The sequence below is a fragment of the Scophthalmus maximus genome, chromosome 22 (genome assembly GCF_022379125.1).
Source record: "Scophthalmus maximus strain ysfricsl-2021 chromosome 22, ASM2237912v1, whole genome shotgun sequence".
NCBI lineage: Eukaryota > Metazoa > Chordata > Actinopteri > Pleuronectiformes > Scophthalmidae > Scophthalmus > Scophthalmus maximus.
The window spans coordinates 10,147,502-10,165,926 of record NC_061536.1 but is presented as its reverse complement, the minus strand read 5'-3'; the positions used below and the strand labels follow the sequence as shown (position 1 = coordinate 10,165,926).

Below are 18,425 nucleotides of genomic sequence, written 5' to 3'. Positions count from 1 at the left end.
CGTCGTAAACGTTGTATAATATGACCATGGTGTGTGGGTTAGCTCCGGTGAGCTGCGCACTGAACGAGCCCATCCTTTTTGGCTCATTATTATATTTGTATACTTATAATTCACTCATAATTTGTAAAATTGAATATGCCGAATGAGTTATGAACCATTCCTGTTCGCTATGGAATCGCGGTGGAATCTAAAAATGGATTTATCACTTCCGTGTGTTCATGTGCGATTTTTTTAGTAAAAAGTAGCTTATGTCCGATCTGGCAACACAACGTCGCATCGCTCTGTATTTCCTTCGCCATGGCAACAAGACCTGCTGTGAGTTTTTCAATGGCTTCAGATTTACTGACTCCTTCAGCAACTTTCTTGGCGTTATTTAATCGTATCGAGGGCAACCTGTACCAAGGACTTCATAACTGTGAGTCAACATTGAAAGGTGAATTTTATTTGAAGCTAAACAAAAATAATAAAGTCGCAGAATAATTATTTTCATCTTATATCAGATAGAATTCCACCTACTTTCATCATCCTCCATGACAACGGCATACCAAAGAGTGGTGATAAAAACCCGAGAAAAGAAGGGGTTTTCATCTCAAGCCAAGAGATTCCCTTCACAAGTCTGTTTGGTAGGACATTTAAATCATACATAAACTATTAATAAGCAATTGAAAGAAAACTCAACACAGTGATGTGTGTTTGTTTCAGAATGACAATCCGGGACCAGGCAGCTATGGCTGTATTTCCAGTGCTGAAGTTGAAAGCCCTTCCTTCTCAAAGAAAGGCACCACAGGCTTTGTTGCATCCAAGGTCAGAAGGTCTCCTGCTCATTTGCACTGATTTCAGGCCGTATACGTCACAGGGATACTGAGATCACAATTTATGTACCTGAAACTCTTCTTCTGACATAGAATAGTGTTCAAATGTCTTTAAAAGGGTCTATTTCACAGCAGACATTGACTTGCATTTAGAGGAAAACCGCATGTGCTGCCAACAACTTTAAGAATTGCATTGTTTTCTTAACCCGTTTCACTAAGCCATGACATAGTTGCGATGAACTAGCACAAAACCAGGAAATACAGAAAAATACATTGAAACAGAAATAGGAAAATTCAACCAGCATTCATTTGTTATTATTCACACCTCAGCCTTTCTTACTGTGGCCATAGACTGTATATATAGACTGTGACATGTCAAGTCATGTAAAATTAAAATTTAATGAAAAAGCCGTATTATTTTATTTAAAATATTCATCATTTAATTATTCATATTTTCTGTGCGCTTCTGTAAATTTAACCCTTAATTATGTTTCCCCACACTTCCAGCAATTTATTGATAGATATCCAAAAATACTGGAACCAGCCAATTATTTATACTCAACATATGTGCTAAATTATATTGAAATTATTGAAAAGAATCTCCCAAGAAGCTGAAAGTGAAAAAAGACAGTAAAGAAGAAATATTTATCAGTGAAAATTCAAATCAGATAAAAATCAATGACATTTTTTTGGTTTTGAATTGATTTGTTTTATTTGATACTTGAGATATAACCTTTTAATTATTATGTTAAAAAAAAAAAAAACGTATTGTATGTATCATATCATATCCTCTCCACTAGGCTCCCAGGGGTTACAGTAACCCACAGAGATCCATCCCAGGACCAAATGTATACAATATACGGAGCTCCTTTATAAACAAGTATGACTTCAACAGTGGAGTGTCCAGGGTGTTCAGGCTGCCTGTGGCTGTGCCGCTGGATGGTCCCAAGCATAAAACTCCAGCGCCAAATCAATATAATGTATGTATGTTACCTATTATTGTTATGCCACTGACTGTGTTGTGTAGACTGTAGTTGATGTTCGTCTTTGCGTTTCCTCTTTCAGGTCAGTTGTGGCAGTAGAGAGAGAATCTCCTCCGTGGCTGGTACCGCAGCTTTCCTCTCAAAAACTGGACGCGACTCTTTCTGTCCAAACAAAAACGTGCCATCACCGTGTAATTACCTCACTCTGTCCACGAATAATCAGACTTTATAACTCTCTCTTTATCCTTTGAGTTCTAATAGTAGAGTATGAATTTGTTGTAGGCCACTATGAGGTGAACAACCACCTAATCCAGCACAACTCCAAGGCGGTTTTGTCCCCTTTCAAATCAAAAACAAAGAGAATCCCTGCTCTAGTGGACGACCATGGGCCGGGCCCAGGAGCCTACAGTCCCCATCAGGCCCCTAGACCAGTGAAGAAAACCATCCTACCGTGAGTAAACACCCAATATTCATGGCTCTGTATAGTTATTTCTTTTTGTATAGTCTAAAAATATTCATTCTGTTAACTGTGTTTCAAGGAGGGGTTGCTACCTGGCAATATCAGAGCCTCCTCTGATTGTTCCTAAGGATCCACCCTTGCCGGGCCCGGGGCAGTACGACATAGGGAATTGTAATGGCACATCCAAGCATCCCATGCCCACTGCTGCATTTGCATCCAGAACTGAAAGATTACCCCGAAACTCACAGTCCGATATGAGGCCCGGTCCAGGTAATGCCTCTGAAAACAAACTAATTTAATATTGGCATTTTACAGGATACTTTGATTGTTGGTTGGTAATTTTCTTATCTCTGTGCGTAACTACACAAATACAGGCGATGTCATGTCAGGATACAGAAAACCTTGGGGCTCCATGAAACACAGCGAACTTTAAACAACATCTTTTAGTCTACTGTACGTCCAAACTAAAATCAAAGAGGTTTCTTTCTAGGCTCATCATTTCATTCACAGTTACAGAGTGGTGACCTCAGAAGTGTGGGGCGACCACATACCAAATTACTACGTTGCAGTCACGTGCTAATTTGAACATCTTTACATAAATAATTTGGCCTTAGAATAGATTTTGCGATAAATCTGCATGATCCCAACTGGAGCGGTTTGAGTTGAATGAGGGGAGATGGTTGAAAAATCGCTGACTTAATTGTATGTAAAGGAGGCGGTGTAAGGAAAAGTAGGTGCACATAAAAATTTAATGACAAACCGTTCATCATAAATTAACTCCTGGAATCTGCCTAGAATTTCTCCATTTAACCGCATAGGTCCCATTTCAATATATATCGTCATCAATAGCTCATTATGAGTTGAATTAGCTATCATGCTAAGAAGTAACTAGTGTTTGCATGTTTTTATGGCTGTGCAAGAAAATACATAACAAGAAAGTTTGGTTGTGTACTTTTGACCATTGACACCACAAAAGTCTGAAAGATTAGTTTGCTCTGACTTAAAGTAAAGCTTTTTTGAGTGAGAGTTTTTGAATTGCTCTTCCATATAAATTTTGGCATTATGATGGTGTTCTTCTAAGCCCACCTTTTTGCCATCAGTCACATCACATGCCTCCACTAATTTCATTGATCAGTTGACTGATTCGTTTCTATTCCATGTCGTAACATGATTTTTTTTCACGCCCAACCTTAATTCCCCCCGTGTACAACCACCGATCTTAAAAGTAAAATGATTCACGTCAGAGGTTTCTCAACTTTTAATCAGCGGTGGTAAACCCTGAAAAAGAAAATGTGAATCCACATCCACATTTGAAGACAGTTATTGATATTGAGAGGCAGATTATAAAAAGTAGCACAAACACTTTTGTTTTTTGCCCTGAAGCTGAATAGGTAAATTCTCGTTTTACACAAAAGCTGTGACACATTTAAATGTCGGATGCCTCTGACTTTTGAGATCAGACTCTCCCATGTTGAACATTTAAATCTGTCTATCTTTGCCCGAAGCGAGAGCAAAGAGTAACTCCCCTGCAACTGGTAGCTGTCCTATTACATAAAGTTCCTCCTGATCCTGAAAGTTTCAGGCAAAATTAGAGATGGCGTCATTCGTGCATGATTAATTTTTTGGTAGCAGTAGGTCATGTTATCAATTTGTCTAAGACAGTAGGCTCTGTAGTTGGAGGAGAGAAATGTCCATAACCTTAGCTTTTACAAACATACTGTATATTCATAGTTTGAGTGACTGGCGGTAGATCGTTTGGTTGCATATTGTAACAGTTGCTGGACTTTCTCTTTTCAGGTTTCTATGATCCACAGGTTTTGTCAAAGCAGTCCTTCTTTTACAATGATTCCAGAGTCTGGATCCCCGTATGAAGCCTTCAGGGAAAACTGCACGGCAAAAGCTATGAATTCTTCACACACACAAACTGATTATCCTGATCAAAATGTTTTTAACTTGAGATATTTTTAGTGTTTAAATGTACATGGGTAGGATATTTTCCAAAGTGCCTAAGTATAGGCCAGTGAGGGGAAGATCGTAGTCACTATTTATCTTAAATGGTGATGTAAGGGGAAATGTCAGAACACTTGGAAAAGCCACGTCTTTTATCCTCACCCCAGTTTCCGATGCTCTACTCTGGGGTTGATATAGCAGTATGTGTTGCTGCAGTCCGCCAGCAGCTGCCGGCCCAGTCACTGGTGCGCCACGGTAACAGCTGACAGCTTGAGATGACAACACTGTGCCAACTGCCGCAGGGCAGGCAGAGGGGTGGAGTGTGTCTCTCTATGTGAACAATGTGACTGACCGGGTATGAGGCAGCGCTGGTGTTTAACCCCAAAGACAAATGGACACAACGGCCACTCCCTTTGTCAGATCTCATACTGTTGGATCAGAGGCTGTAGCACTTTTATAGTCATCAAGGCAACATCATGCCTGTTCGCTCTCTGGCAAAGGGTAAGATGAGAATATTGATAGAGTAACATAATAGGTATTTTCATAATAAGAACGCATCACATTACAACTTAGAAAACAATCTGACTCTGTGAATGGGGTCTCTCGTAGTGATGAGACCCGAATCTGATTTAGTATGTATATAGGCACTCAAAGATCAATTCTGGGCAGACTCCATGGCTCCAAATGACATCACCAGTGTAAGATGGCAACATCCGTATCCGGAATATTTTGACCCTTAGTTCTTGTACAACATCCATCTTTATATACAGTCTTTGGTAGAGACCAAAAACAGAGCAAAATGAGAGGAAATATTCTACTTACATCCACAAGGTGGCCAGAAACACAACAAACTCCGACTCCAAATGAATGATAATGTAAGTACACAAGAATTTGCAAATAATTTCACCACCATCTCGAGGTACTGGTAAGCAGATTTTTGACCTTTGGACAAAGGCAGGCTAGTTGCTTCCACCCCCATGTGTTAAACTATGCAAACAGCCTGCTAGCTGTAGTTTCATATTTTCCATACAGATATGACAAATATATCCGACTCTGCCTGAAAGCGAATAGGCAAATTTCCGACTCTGCCTGATATTTCCGACTCTGCCTGAAAGCGAATAGGCAAATTTCCCAGCACGTTGAAATTCTGCCAGATGAGAAATTTAAGCCGATACAAAACACTGACACGGCGTTTGCAGCTGCTATCATGGAAATTCGTTTCAGACAAACATGTCAGCTCACTGGAAGTAACTAAGCGAAAACAACACCACGCTGCCAAAGAGGTGTAACTTATGCCTCATGCTTATCTCCAACTGCGAAGACCGAGGATGCGATCATCAGTGTCATCTGCTCACAAGAAAATCAGGTGGAGATTTTTTTTTTCCTCTGCTCTGCTCTGCTCTCGATTACCGCAACAACTGCAGACATGCCTGACTCCTACACTGTAGCAGCTGTAGTTATATTCAGACTCTGACTTCAGCCGTGTTCTCTCCAAATATGTGTGTGCGCGCCCTGTAAAACCAAAACCTTTGTGTACTGTTTTTTTTTTTTTACAATGAAAGAGCGTTTTTTCTAACTCAGACAGAAATGTGCTCTCCCCCCTGGTCAAACGTACAGGGAGGATCCAGACGAACGTTTTAACTGCAACTGCAGGCTTTTTGGGTTAGAGAAGGTTTTTTTTTTTTTGTAGTGCTTTTGTGGTAGTGTGTAGGAGGGGCAATTAACTGCGTGCCTCTGTGGGTTTATGGGAGGCTCTCTGCAGCTCCCCAATTCTCAGTAAGGTGCAGGCGAGTATGGGCATGCACGCTCTCGAAGGAAGTCTCATTGAAGGCTCTTTGTTCAGGGCTACAGCATTGCTCATCATCCCTATTCATGCGTTTGAGTGCTCTAGCCAGGTATACCGGGTTCAATTTGGTTCTAAATTACACCGTTATCGGCCTGAGAGGTTCCGATGAAACTCGTTTGGCTTGCTGAAGCGATGCCCGCCCACATTAGAGTCAAGTGCTAATCACGTCGACGTGAGCTTATGCCTGATGCTTGGCAATAACATCAGTGGCTTCACAGGCTGAATTTGTTCTGCTGCAATGTCGAGAGTCGCTTAAAGACACATGGTGTTCTTATTGGAATCCTTGACGATCAGAACATGAACGTATAATGAAAAAATAAAAGAACGTTTGGGTAGTTTAGTCTGTGCAGCTCAATCCGTTTGGAATCTAGTTGAACTTTAGCTGTTGTCAGTTTATCATTTCACTGGCATCTGTGCCTGAAAACCATCAGCAGTGAAACAAAGAGTCCGTTCACTGATCAAGATGCTCATCGTTGATTTCAATTTCGAGGTTATAGCCTTGAAAATACACCCCACCCCCCCATCTCAGTTTTTTTTTAATAACACATGATCTGGAGTTGCAACATTTACAAGAAAAACAAACACAGATTTACAGTGCGTGCTTATTAAACTGCCCCATATCAGATTTGTCTATTCTGGTAGGTTGCGATGCAGATGAACACGATATGTACGGTTTATTGAACGCTCCTGGCCTTTCCCCTATCTACCACTGTACTGCATTTCCTGCCCCTTGCATTTCCAAATCCCATTACTGCGTGAGCGAATCATTTTTAACAGAGACTCTGGTTTCGTTTAGATCAATCCATTAGCCCTGATGGAGCTGCTGCTCTCTCCTTTTCGTGCGTTGCGAGGCGACCAGCGGACCGGTTGGCAGTGTTTCCGCAGCGTCTATCTTTAGCCTCTTCGTCTGCTTTGTCATACGTCTGCTCAAGTTTTATAAAGATTCATTTATGAGAGAGAGCTGGGCTTTGCTTGTCCTGAAAGTGAAGATGTAAAAATCTGAATCTTGGTGGAGTCCTGAGGTCTATGATTCCCCTCTGTGTCTTCACCAGGCTAAGTGGGCCATGCATATTTTATCTCTCTGCTCACACTTTGCATATACACTTGGCCCTTTAGCATTGACATCATGCTATATTATCTACTCTGCTAAAAAAAGGAGAAGCAGCCTAAAATGAGAATTAAATGAATGATCATTAATTTTTTAACAAGTCCTGCAAATTCAAGAAATAAAATGATAATGACCTCATCTATAATTCATTTGAATTTTTAATCTAAATGACCAAGAAGCAAAGAAAAAAAAATCATGATGGGTGTGCTTCTGGTCAGACTATTTATAAGGCCTCTTTTAAAAAATGAATGACACTCCTGCACAGCACAGCTGAAGCCACTTTCCCCCCTATGTCTTCTAGTACGAGGGAAGATTTCATATTCAACATTAGTTCAATGTAATTGCAAAAAAGTGTTTTGACTATATCCAAATCATCCATTCATTGTCAAGTGTTCTCAAGTTGTCAAGTAATATTATCGTGATCTTATTACCACAATCAAACTGTTTAATACAGTCACGTGCCATATGCATTTCTGGGTAAGGGATTATTTCACTTTTTGTTTTCTTGTCATCCTCCTGCTTCACTTGTTATCAGTAGACCCCCTAGACCACTTCTGTCTCCTGCAGTGACAAGAAGTTTCGTTGTATCAATTGTTAATCAGCTTGTCATCACCTATTCTCTGAGCAGCACACAGGCAGATACTGTCCCCTCACTTTTTATACATGACAAATGTGGCTAAAGAATATAGTGTGCAACATTTTCTACAGTGTAACCATAGAATAATTCTTTCCATTCATTGGTTGACTGTTTGTGGGTTTTTTTTCCTCTTATTTGAATTCCAGTGATATTCCTGAGAGATTTTCCTGTGATAATCAAAGCCTATTTATAAAATTACATTGTATTTTTCCAACAAATGTCATCTTCGTGAGAGGCATTAAAAATTACTTTTTAATGATCATCATATCGTCATCTAAATGATTAACCGTGTCCTTTCAGCTGTACTTATTGCTTACTTTAGTTTTTCAAGCATTATATATAATAAGACCTTTATATGTTTTTATGCAAACATTTTAATTTGTTAAGTAATTATAGTAGAGCAATAAAATCTAAATATTTCCCTTTAAAATGTAGTCAAATTATAAATTGGTATGTTATGGAAATACTCTAGTACCTAAAATGTGAACTTACACTCTTGAGTGAATGTACTCAGTTACTTTCCACCACAGCTGGATACCTTATCATAAAGTAATAAAAACCTGTTCCAAGCCTTTAATTGGCCGGTTCCCACCTCCTGTAATTACACAGACAGTGGTTTTGTACCCCGGTATGACTGCTCCCCTCAGTCCAGGCAGCAGGGTCATGTTCAGCTGCTGGGAGTCATCTGATGGATCAAACCATCCACGGGGTCCGAGCGTGAAGAGGTGAACAGACACCTCTGATCCGTCACAACCAGTGACAAAAGTCTGACTTCGAATAGTGAATATGACTGTTGACGTTTTCAATACGTTTCGATTGGTTGATATAACTATTTCTTTACTGGTTGAATGTGTTTCTTCCCTTGGAAAAAAGTTGGTTTAGTCCAGTTGTCCGGCATGCGTTTCTTCGCTGCGTTGGCGGCGTCACGTAAAAGAGAATACAACCGGAAGTAGATCAAGCTTGCCTTCAGAATAAATCCAGTTTTAAAAAAAGGAGATCTGTTTGTATATATATTGACATTGACAAGGTACCATGAAAATGTAATAAATACATTTTACAGTATGAATGATAATTTCAAATCAATTTCAATTTGAGTTTCAATAAAATGTGCCTAAGCATGAAAATATCAATAAATTACTATAAAATAAGATAACATTTTTACTTTGAAAATTCTCTATAGTACTATTCTATAAGAATAGTTGTTTATGATCTGTTATTACATCATTGTTTCTATGTTATTTGTTACTTGCAGAATTGGCTCAAGCTAAATCCCAACACATTTATTCAGCCATATTTATGTCTAATATCATTATAGCTTATGGTTTAAATCAAACAGAGACCTGCTGACCAACTGCACCAAGTCGTCGTGGGGTTGATGTGTTTATGACAAAAGCTGTAGCTCAACAGTATCATGCATCGCAGTATCAGGGGGAAACAATCGACCATTTTATTCTTTAGAATCTAACCGGAAGCGTGTGTACCTCTTCTCTGTGACTTGACTTCGCTGACACGACTCGCGGGGGCTTTTTTATTCTCACACTGTACATTTTCCACTCAAGACCTGTGGACCGACGGGATTTGCTCCGAGTCCCCGATTTTTCCTTTCTCTTTTTGACCAAGACACTGACACCAGATTACTTTCATTAAACATTGTAGACATTCCCCCCGCAGCTTTTTTTTTTCCCCTGTCGGATCCCGTTTTGTTTCCACGTCATTTTCCCCCCCCCCCCACCCTTCTCTCTCCTTCTATTCCGGTTGGATTTTTTTACAAAGGGCGTGTTGGCACGATCTGTACCGGGAGTTTCATCTCCTGTGCCTGCGCGACTCTGAGGAATGACAGCGACTGGGAAGCGACTGCGATCCGCCTGAATGGACACGATGGATTATACGGAGCTCGGGAATAATTTCGAGGCGAAGCTGACGCTGACAAACACATGTGAGTATCTCGGCAGGTATAAGAATGACAGGACCCATCATGAGTGAGTGGGATGCTGCTGGTGGAGGACTCTGAATGTGATGAATTCATGTATTTTGCCCGAGCAGCTGATTCCCCCCCCCTCGCATCCGACGCGAGGGAAACAGGATGTGCGTCCGTGCACGGTGATTCCTCCACATCCACCCGCCACCAGGCCACTGTGCGTCTCTAGCGTGCGCATCCCTCCTGGCCAGCAGGGGAGAGGTCCTGGCAGTGCTGCCCTGGAGCTCTGTGGTCTCCATTTACCAAACGCGTCAGTGGTGCGCGTGCAGGGTGGCAAAAAAAACAAAATAAAAAATAATAATAATAAAAAGGCCCACAGACTGTGTAGACAGACCTGGTGCACAAGTGATAAAATGCCGCACGCATTCAGTGCAGGGAGAAAACCACTTCATTTATCTCCTTCTGGCGTGTGTAGGGATTCAGGTTGTTGCTCAAGAGCACTGCAGCAGCAGCAGCAGCAGCTTTAATTCTCCAACACCCCCCACAACTGATGCTTCCTCACACCCCAGTGGCTCAGAGAAGATCTTTTTAATTTCATTGAAATCCTGATTTTTTTTTCTGTGTGAGTCCCATTTCCCCTTTAGCTGCTCATCTGGATGCGTTTTGAAGTGATGTCTAAAAAAAAAAAAGGTACATGCCACAATCCTGGATCTGGAAATGAAAAATTGCAGTTTTCTTGGAAGGCCCACGCAGCTGTTTTATAATTCATGCTGACCCCTTTTAAATCAGCTTCATGCAATGCCCCTCCCATCATATACTGGACGTCTTCCCTTTGACCTGTGTGTAAATGGTGTAGAAGGTGACTGTACGCCCCTTCCCCCTCGTTTCTCCTCTACGTGGAGGGCATCGGACGGAAGGAGAAACGTATGCAGCAGCCGTTTATCTCTGCCACGCTGCCATGACGCTCGCTTGCTCGCTGCCTTCACGTGTGGGTGTCTGTATGTAGAAGAACAGCAACTGGAACACTGGGAACTGGAATCTAGAGACCGATACGCATGAAGGAATGAAATGTTTCCTGGCCTTCTGGAGGAGAAAAATCTCTGGAGTTTACGATAGAACAAATATCAGAATTGGTCTGAAGCGATAAAGAGGCCAAAGATATTCCTTTTTCTATCACGTGAAGACAAGAAAGTATCAATATTTTCACTGGTTGAATTATGAGTTTTGGTGGCTTTAATTAAGGATTTAGCGGGTTGCAGTAGGGAGGTACCCTCCTGTTTATGTTGTTCAGTCATGGTTGTCAACTCCTCTGGAGATAGAAATGCAGCTTCACCGGGAGACTTCGTCTGTGAATTCCTGGTCAACAGCGCGTTCATTGAAATGGCCAACAAGGTCGCATTGTTTCTGGAGCAGACAAGCCCATCAACCGGCGACCCCAGCCCAGAAACAAAGCATGTTTTGGTCCGCAGCAGGCCTTCTTCCGGGGAGAGAGCTCCGGCGTGCAGCGGGGTCGATCAACATGTGACAGGAATGCTAGACGCCAAAAAAGGCCGAGGCGTTAGATAAACAGAAACATTCCTTCTCTCTGACTCCTTTCAGAGAGCTGCGTCTCATCCAGAAAGTAAAGGCAACTGGAGCTGTGCGGTGGGATCGTACTCCCGTGTAAAGTTGACTTATGTAGGTCTGAGCGGTTGGCAGACCTCTGGGTTTGTCTCTAATGCATGTAGACCGTTCAAATCTGCAACACCCCTCCCACCCACTTACACACACACACACACACACTGACCTCATCCCGCCTGTCATCCCTCATGGCCCCTGAAGCCGGTCAACCACTGACATTACGCCACTCGATCAGAGGCCGCGTTCTGTGCCTGCCGGTGTCTTCTGTTGTCCGCGCCACAGAAAAGGCGAGCTCGCGGCTTCCTTCCCTGCGGTGCTGGAGTCAGACCAAGACATGACATGTTCAAAGACTCTCTGTTCCCCGGCTCACAATAGGAGTGGCACTGGCTTCCTTTTTCCTGAGACAGTCCACTTTCTGTGTGTTGCGGACACAACACCTCCACACGTTCCTCTACAGGAGTTTGAATTAAAACGCCTAGTTTTTTTTCTGCGGCGCCACCGTACTGACGTTTCGAGGCAGGGGGAAGAGTTTGGACTCGAAGGCTCCTCTGTGGAAGTAATTATGAGACGTGGACTTCCCTTGGCCTCGTGAGCTTCCACAGTCATGCTGACGTTATGTTCTTGGCACAACTTTGGCGTCCCGGCCATGCGGCCTAGAAATGTAGATTTTGGCCTAGAAACCCCTTCCCCCACTGGCTTTTGATTCGCCCTCATCATTAGTCATCCACCACAATTAAACTGAGAAGAAGAAGAAGTAACCTTGGCAGCCTATAAACAGAACTGAATTATTGACTTGTCGGACAGCAAAGGCATCATTATTTTCATTGGTGATAAGTCTGCCGATTAGTTTAACATTTACTTGTGTTTACAGCCCAAAACAACATCTTTAAATCGCTTCTAACCCACTGGTATTCACTTCATAGTTATATAAAAAGCAGCAAACACTCACATGTGAGATGCTGGAGCATTTTAAACGATTGCAACAATAGACCCTTTCCAGCGATCTGCGATTATTGAACAATTATTCAACAAAACACAAACACTGAACCCTCTTTTTGGTCCTCATCCTTAGAGCCTTTTCACTTGGGACTGTACAGTTGTCCAAGCATTCTTGATAATAGAAGCACAAATGTAGTGTTCTGCTTTTAAATAGGTCATCGGAGCAGTCAAACACAATGAGGTTAGAATGAGAACGCTGGATTGTTGGACTTGAGCAACTCATTTCAGAGTCGGACTGAGTTCTAGCTTTGTTGTTTGTCACGCAGCGTACAGCGTACGAAATTTTGGTCAGCCGCCTTCATGCTGTCACACAGTGTTGAGACATGTGTGACAATGGAACGCGTGTCTTCCTTGTTAGCATTGTGAAAGCTACCCGAAATACCCGAACATCGTGAGTTGGAACTAGACCTCGCAATATATCCGTGTCGTCTATCATCAGCTGCTCAGGTCGGCGACTTTGTTCGGTGCCTTTCAGTTTTAGCCTCAGTATTATGTGTGTATATCCATCGGAAAACCGTCACAAGGTTCTCATCTTAAAACGTCGGCCGTGATTTTTGGCACAATAACGGTCTGCCTTTTGATAACCTCATTGTGAAAGCGAGGGCCCATTCTTTTCAGTTCTCGAGTAAATGGACTAAGTTACTTTGTGCCACTGACGGGCTTAGTGAGCAATAGATTATTTATCGAAATAGCTGCTGATTAGTTTTCTCCTGATCAAGCTCAGGTGATTAATCAACTAACCGTTGCATCTTACTTTGAGTTTCTACCACTGTGTTTCATGAGGGAAAACCCCGACGACAAAGCTCCTCTCATCTCCCGCAGCCAGTCGGGGCTCAAGTTCTCACAGCTTTGCCAACTGTGTCTCATTTGTGGCCTGGGGGGGGGGGGGGACTCGAATGCTTTTACACGCTGGTGGGACGTCTGGGCGGGGACGGGACCGGCTACAATGACTCTGAGAAACTGGACGCTGAAGCGATGTTGAGGCGTGTTGTTGTGGTGTGAGTGGGGATTCTTGAAGAAGGAGACGAGGGAAAAAGAAGAAAAAGCGCGAGGAGACGGAGCAGACCGCAGCGCTCTCCCCCCCTCCACGTCAGCGATCCCCGTGTCCAGATGCCGTGAATCCACCGTGACGCCGACCGCTTGCACAGGAAAAACGGGGGAAATGCCACATTCTGCCGCTGAGTTCTAAAGGAGGAGGAGAAGGATGTAGCTTCCTGAGAAGAAGCTTATCCGCAGATTAGTCGTGTTTCCTCTTCGTATCCAGCATTCAAAAAAAAAAAAAAGAAAAGAAAAAAGGGAGAAGTCATTGATATTGATAATCTCGTTCGCGGCGTAATCCTGTTAGGGAACGGTGTGAGGCAGCGTTTGGTCATAAAGGGAAGTGTCATAACGCGTTTTCAGCAACACCCACACTTCTCTTCACATCTGTGACTATTTTGGAGCTAATGTGGGGGAAGTGATGAGGAAAACTGGAAGCAGACATATGCTCAGTTTTTCGGATTCAACAATAGAGAATGTGCAAGGACATTTCTTTCCGTGGGCAGGACATTATCATCACTTTTTACATACAATTTAATGACTTGGGCAGATGCGTCAGACAAAGGTTATCAATTACGTCGCAGTTTACAGTCGCGTCGGATAAAAGTGCCTGCCGACGCTCAGCCGTGTCTGTTTGGCTCCGGTCCTGCGCTCGTCTCTTTTTTTTTTTCCCATGTGGCCTTGCAACATGTCCTGGATGTTTCTGTTGATGGGTTTCTACAACCTCAGGGGAATCACCAACAGATGCAGCAGCCCCCTTTGCTGCGTGCGTGCGTGCGTGCGTGCGCGCGTGCGTGTGTGTGCGCGCGCTCTTATGTGTGTGTGTGGAGATAACAGGTCTGATGTGGCTACATATGGCGTTCATGTGCGCGCACACACACACACACACACACACACACACACACACACACACTAAGATGTGTCACTCGCATCTCAGTCACAGGACCCACAGGCTCTAACATTAGAGCAGAGACGATGGCGGATGCTCGCTGCTGACAGGCTGTTATGACCGCCTCCTAATTTCATATGAGAGACGGGACAACAACTCTTGAGAATGCATGAAAACGATCCGCCATCTTGACTGGAAACAGATCCGATCCATTGTTCACAAACATGCTGCTCAAGGAGAGAAAGAAAAGAACAAACATACCCACTTTTTGGTTGTGTAAGGATCGTTCGTCTTGCGGCGAGCCGCACGTTTTCTTCCACTCGAATAGTTCTGCCGCAGCGGTCGATCGATGACCTCTGCCGTCTCCTCGCAGTGACGCCGTGCCACGTATGCTTCCAACGTTACCCACGTTGAGACAGTTGTCTCCTTTAATTCCCCCGAGATAATCCTCGAGATGAAACCAGGGTGCAGCAAAAGTGCCAGTCAGGTTTTCGTCAAGCCCTCTACTTGGTATGACACTGCTTTGAACAAACGCCGACACATGCGTGCATTTATGAAACAGTGCATTTATCATTTATGAAATGCAAGACTGGATTAAGTCATCCCTGTTGACACAAGATGCAAAAAAAAGGACATTCAAATTGTCAGATTGTGCCACAAACCATAAACATTCATAAATGTAACTGTAAAATTATAGTTTTTCTCATTACTAGAAGATATATAATGCTGAATAATAACACTCAAGAGAAATAACCTGTCTGGGAAATATATTTATAACAGTATTTTTGTAGACCTTTTACTGAGTTTTTTTTTGTAATTTTCACCACTTTGAGCAGGGCTGGTGAGGAAAATATATATTTTTAAGGTTAGGAAAGATATGACCTTTCTGATTTTTAGATACACATTTATTTTTTCGGCGTTATTTGACTGAAAATAACCGTTTTTGTGCCTGCTATGTATCTTGATACTCACAATTCAGACATTTTTACAAGTTATAACAATAAGCAATTGTTTGGTCAGTAAACAATGAAAATATTCAAAATTCCAGGATTTACTGTCAGTCCATAACCCTGACTTAATCAATTTGTCATCATGGAGGACTAAGAAAAAATCTGCAGATTTTCACATTTTAGAATTGGGAACGTTGACACCTTACTTAAAAAATAGCTGCTCGCCAATCATATTGGCTTCAATCCACAATATCTGTGCGAATCCAGTATATGTCAACAGAGGGTTCAGAGATTATGCTCTCATCGTGATTAAGAAGCGAATTAACCGTTTTAATCAGCTTGCACAGTGTCATGTGTTGACCCGCTGTGATCGGGCTGACCGCACTGACGTCTCTGAAACTTGACCTCGGCTGAGATTAAACTTAGTCGGCCACCGCACCTCGCCACGCTGCCAGGTCAACATGAGTCAGCCAGACACAGCTATGCCCTACTTAATGAGTCCAGGGCAAGAGAGTGGCGAGGCAGCCGTGGTGCATGGGCACGTGTGTCGACTCTACGTTTCCATCACAAAAAAAAGACTTTCAAGGAGAAGTGAAGTTCTTCTGTTAGAGTCACACATCAGGAGCGGCAGTCCTCTCTGTCTTCTTGGCCTCGTCTCAAGAGCTCAGCTTGGGCCCCAATAATGTATTAACTATCAATAATGTAATAATAAATCTCCACAAAACTCCATCACAAATGTAATGACACCTGATAATGTTATAGCTCCCCTTTGCTTATTTTAGAAATAATGACTTATTTCCAAAAACAATGCGTTTTCAATTCATTAACACATTATCTATCTATCTATCTATCTATTACATTATTGGTAAAGAGATTATGACATTATTGGTTAAGACATTTTGTCATATAATTGGGAAGTTCTTACATTTTCATGTTTCATTGCATTTTTGATGGAGGTAAGTGGAGACTTTTATTTCATTATCGGTACTTTTATTAGATTATCTGAAAATTACACGACAGTATTGGATTCTACACAGGCTTTGATGCAGCGGGCGGTCAGATCTCCGAGGGAGGCTGCTGCTCTGCAGCGAGAGAGATAAACAGGACATAGATTGATCTGTTTGCTTCCTGTTTCTGCTTTTTGTTTCTGTGAGACTAATCTCTTCTTTAATTTAGCAAATACCTTCTGTTTTTCAGTGATGCCACACGGGGGCTGAGTTTGGCTCGAAGCGGAGTTTCGACTTTCATGAAATGATCCTAATGCAAACAACCAAATTCAATTATGGCCAAACACGAGCAGCTGCAACTGCAATCGCTTGATGTGACTGTACAGTTGTAGCTACGGACACGCTTTAGACACGTGTTAGTGCGACATCTATCTCTTTCCCCTCTGTTGTCCTCTTAGCTATACGTAAAGCAGTTGCCATGCATCTGTCTGGACTTTCATATCTTGCGTCTCTATGTCAACAGATGAAAATACCAGCTCAACAGTTGTGTCCTACAACCTACAACCTCAGTGAGGCTGGTGCAGCTTTATAAATATATATATATATATATATATATATGTATGTGTGTGTGTGTGTGTGTGTGTATATATATATATATATATATATATATATATGTGTGTGTGTGTGTGTGTGTGTGTATATATATATATATATATATATATATATATATATATATATATATATACTGTCGCCCACAGCCTCAATAGAAACATACCTTGTGTTAACTTGTGTCTGTGTTTACATCATGTGCCCGGCTCTGTTGTGGAGACGTGAGGATGAGATCACGGCCGAGGAAGTAAAACTCCCTAAGTGCGGCCTCAGTCACAACAAACCACGCCTCAGCTATTCTCTCAGCGCTTTAAAAAACGTCTCAAAACTCTTCTCCCTTTTCCTTTTCTCGCTGAACAACCTTCGACCCCATTTTTAGCAGCAACCTCGAGCGCGGACGAAGAGGGAAGTGTGAATAATAGATCGTCTATATATGATTCATGCTTGGCTCCGTCTTATGTCTTTGTGACTGGGTAACCCACTTCTTTGTGGTTAGAAGCATCTGGAGATCCGTCAGAGGTTTGCAGAGGAGTAACATCCTGTCTCCTTCACCCTCCCCATTCTGGCTGAGTCTGCTTTAGCTCCTGCCTTGAAAACCCATAATGTGTCTTGATTTACTTGATTTTTTAACTGTGTTTACTTGCAGGGGATGGATTGAATAATGAGAAAAGAAACATCTACTCTACATCTTTCAAATGAAAAAAATGTTGTGGTCACTCTGGATAATCCTCAGACCTCACTGTAAAGAATTGTAAATACTTTCTGGTAAAGAAATAGTGCCACAGGATAAACGTTTGCAGAAGATGGTTAGATTTCAGGCTTTTGAGAGGTGCAAAAACACATTTTTCGTCCCACAAAATATAAGTTGAATCCATAATCCATATTAGAATTTTTATAGTCAAGACTTCCGTCACAAACTTTTAAATTAAACCTCCCACCTCAGCTGGAAACCTTAAAACTTGTCTGCGTGATGCTCACTTTCATCAAGAGTTCCGAAAACCAGCTTCTTTGTGCTTCAGTGTGAAATCGAAGGCACGTTGTTTCAAACTTGCAACGCTGAATCTGCCCCATTAGTCATCTCAAATGAGCCGTGTGAGATTGGAAAATTCTGACTGGCATGAGATTGCCGTCGCTCGGCGAACGGTCAGTTCACTTCTGGCCTCCGTTGCACGATCGGGAGAAAAACTCACTCTAGTGCTCCATCACGGCTGCAGACCGAAAGGTCTGTAATTAAAAGCGAGCTTTAAAAAATATAAAGGTTTCTCTCCTTTCGTGACAAGACAGGCGCCATTGCTCCTTCTGTGACGGTGATTAGTAGCTCCGCTTTGTTGCTCATCATAAACACAGCTGTTGGTCCGGTGACCTCTCACGGCGTGACGGGAGAAACTGGGGGTTCAAAGGTTCGTGCGGCATTTGTTTGCGAGGCCTGGAGTTTCCCCTATGTGGCACTTTGTGTTGTTGACATCTTGTATCAGGGCTTTTTTTTTGTAGCGCACATGCTTTAAAACCTCCTTTACAGTACCATTGTTAAGGGGAAAACATGCGCACACACGTTTTGGCTTTTGTTGCTCTCAATCCCAGGAATGTTCTTCCTCTGCCTTTCCCTGCGGCCCCGGACGCTTGTTTCCCGTGAGCATTTCCGGGGGGGGGGGGGTTCTA

At 42.5% G+C, this 18,425-nt stretch overlaps 2 protein-coding genes across 11 annotated transcripts in view; both read left to right on the top strand.

Annotated features, from left to right (window-relative positions):
• The first annotated feature begins 156 nt into the window (after positions 1-156).
• On the top strand, positions 157-8,058 carry stpg1 (sperm-tail PG-rich repeat containing 1). 2 transcript variants are annotated; one of them, XM_047330066.1, is made up of 8 exons: positions 157-415; positions 505-623; positions 703-804; positions 1,613-1,792; positions 1,878-1,986; positions 2,078-2,246; positions 2,335-2,525; positions 4,053-8,058. In XM_047330066.1, the coding sequence occupies exons 2-8, from the start codon at positions 531-533 to the stop codon at positions 4,124-4,126; spliced, it is 918 nt and encodes a 305-aa protein (XP_047186022.1). In that variant the 5' UTR covers positions 157-415; positions 505-530; the 3' UTR covers positions 4,127-8,058. The 2 variants fall into 2 exon arrangements, with proteins under 2 accessions (XP_047186022.1, XP_047186021.1); XM_047330065.1 differs by having other exon boundaries at positions 501-623.
• A 961-nt stretch (positions 8,059-9,019) lies between these two features.
• Positions 9,020-18,425, top strand: part of LOC118292087 (MAP7 domain-containing protein 1-like) — a 31,988-nt gene continuing 22,582 nt past the window's right edge. Inside the window, exon 1 of one of the 9 annotated variants that reach the window (XM_035620761.2) lies at positions 9,020-9,732. In XM_035620761.2, the coding sequence (XP_035476654.2) occupies positions 9,666-9,732 (67 nt within the window). In that variant the 5' untranslated portion in view covers positions 9,020-9,665. The remainder of the gene's footprint in view (positions 9,733-18,425) is intronic. The other 8 variants (XM_035620760.2, XM_035620765.2, XM_035620762.2 and 5 more) reach the window with 8 other exon arrangements.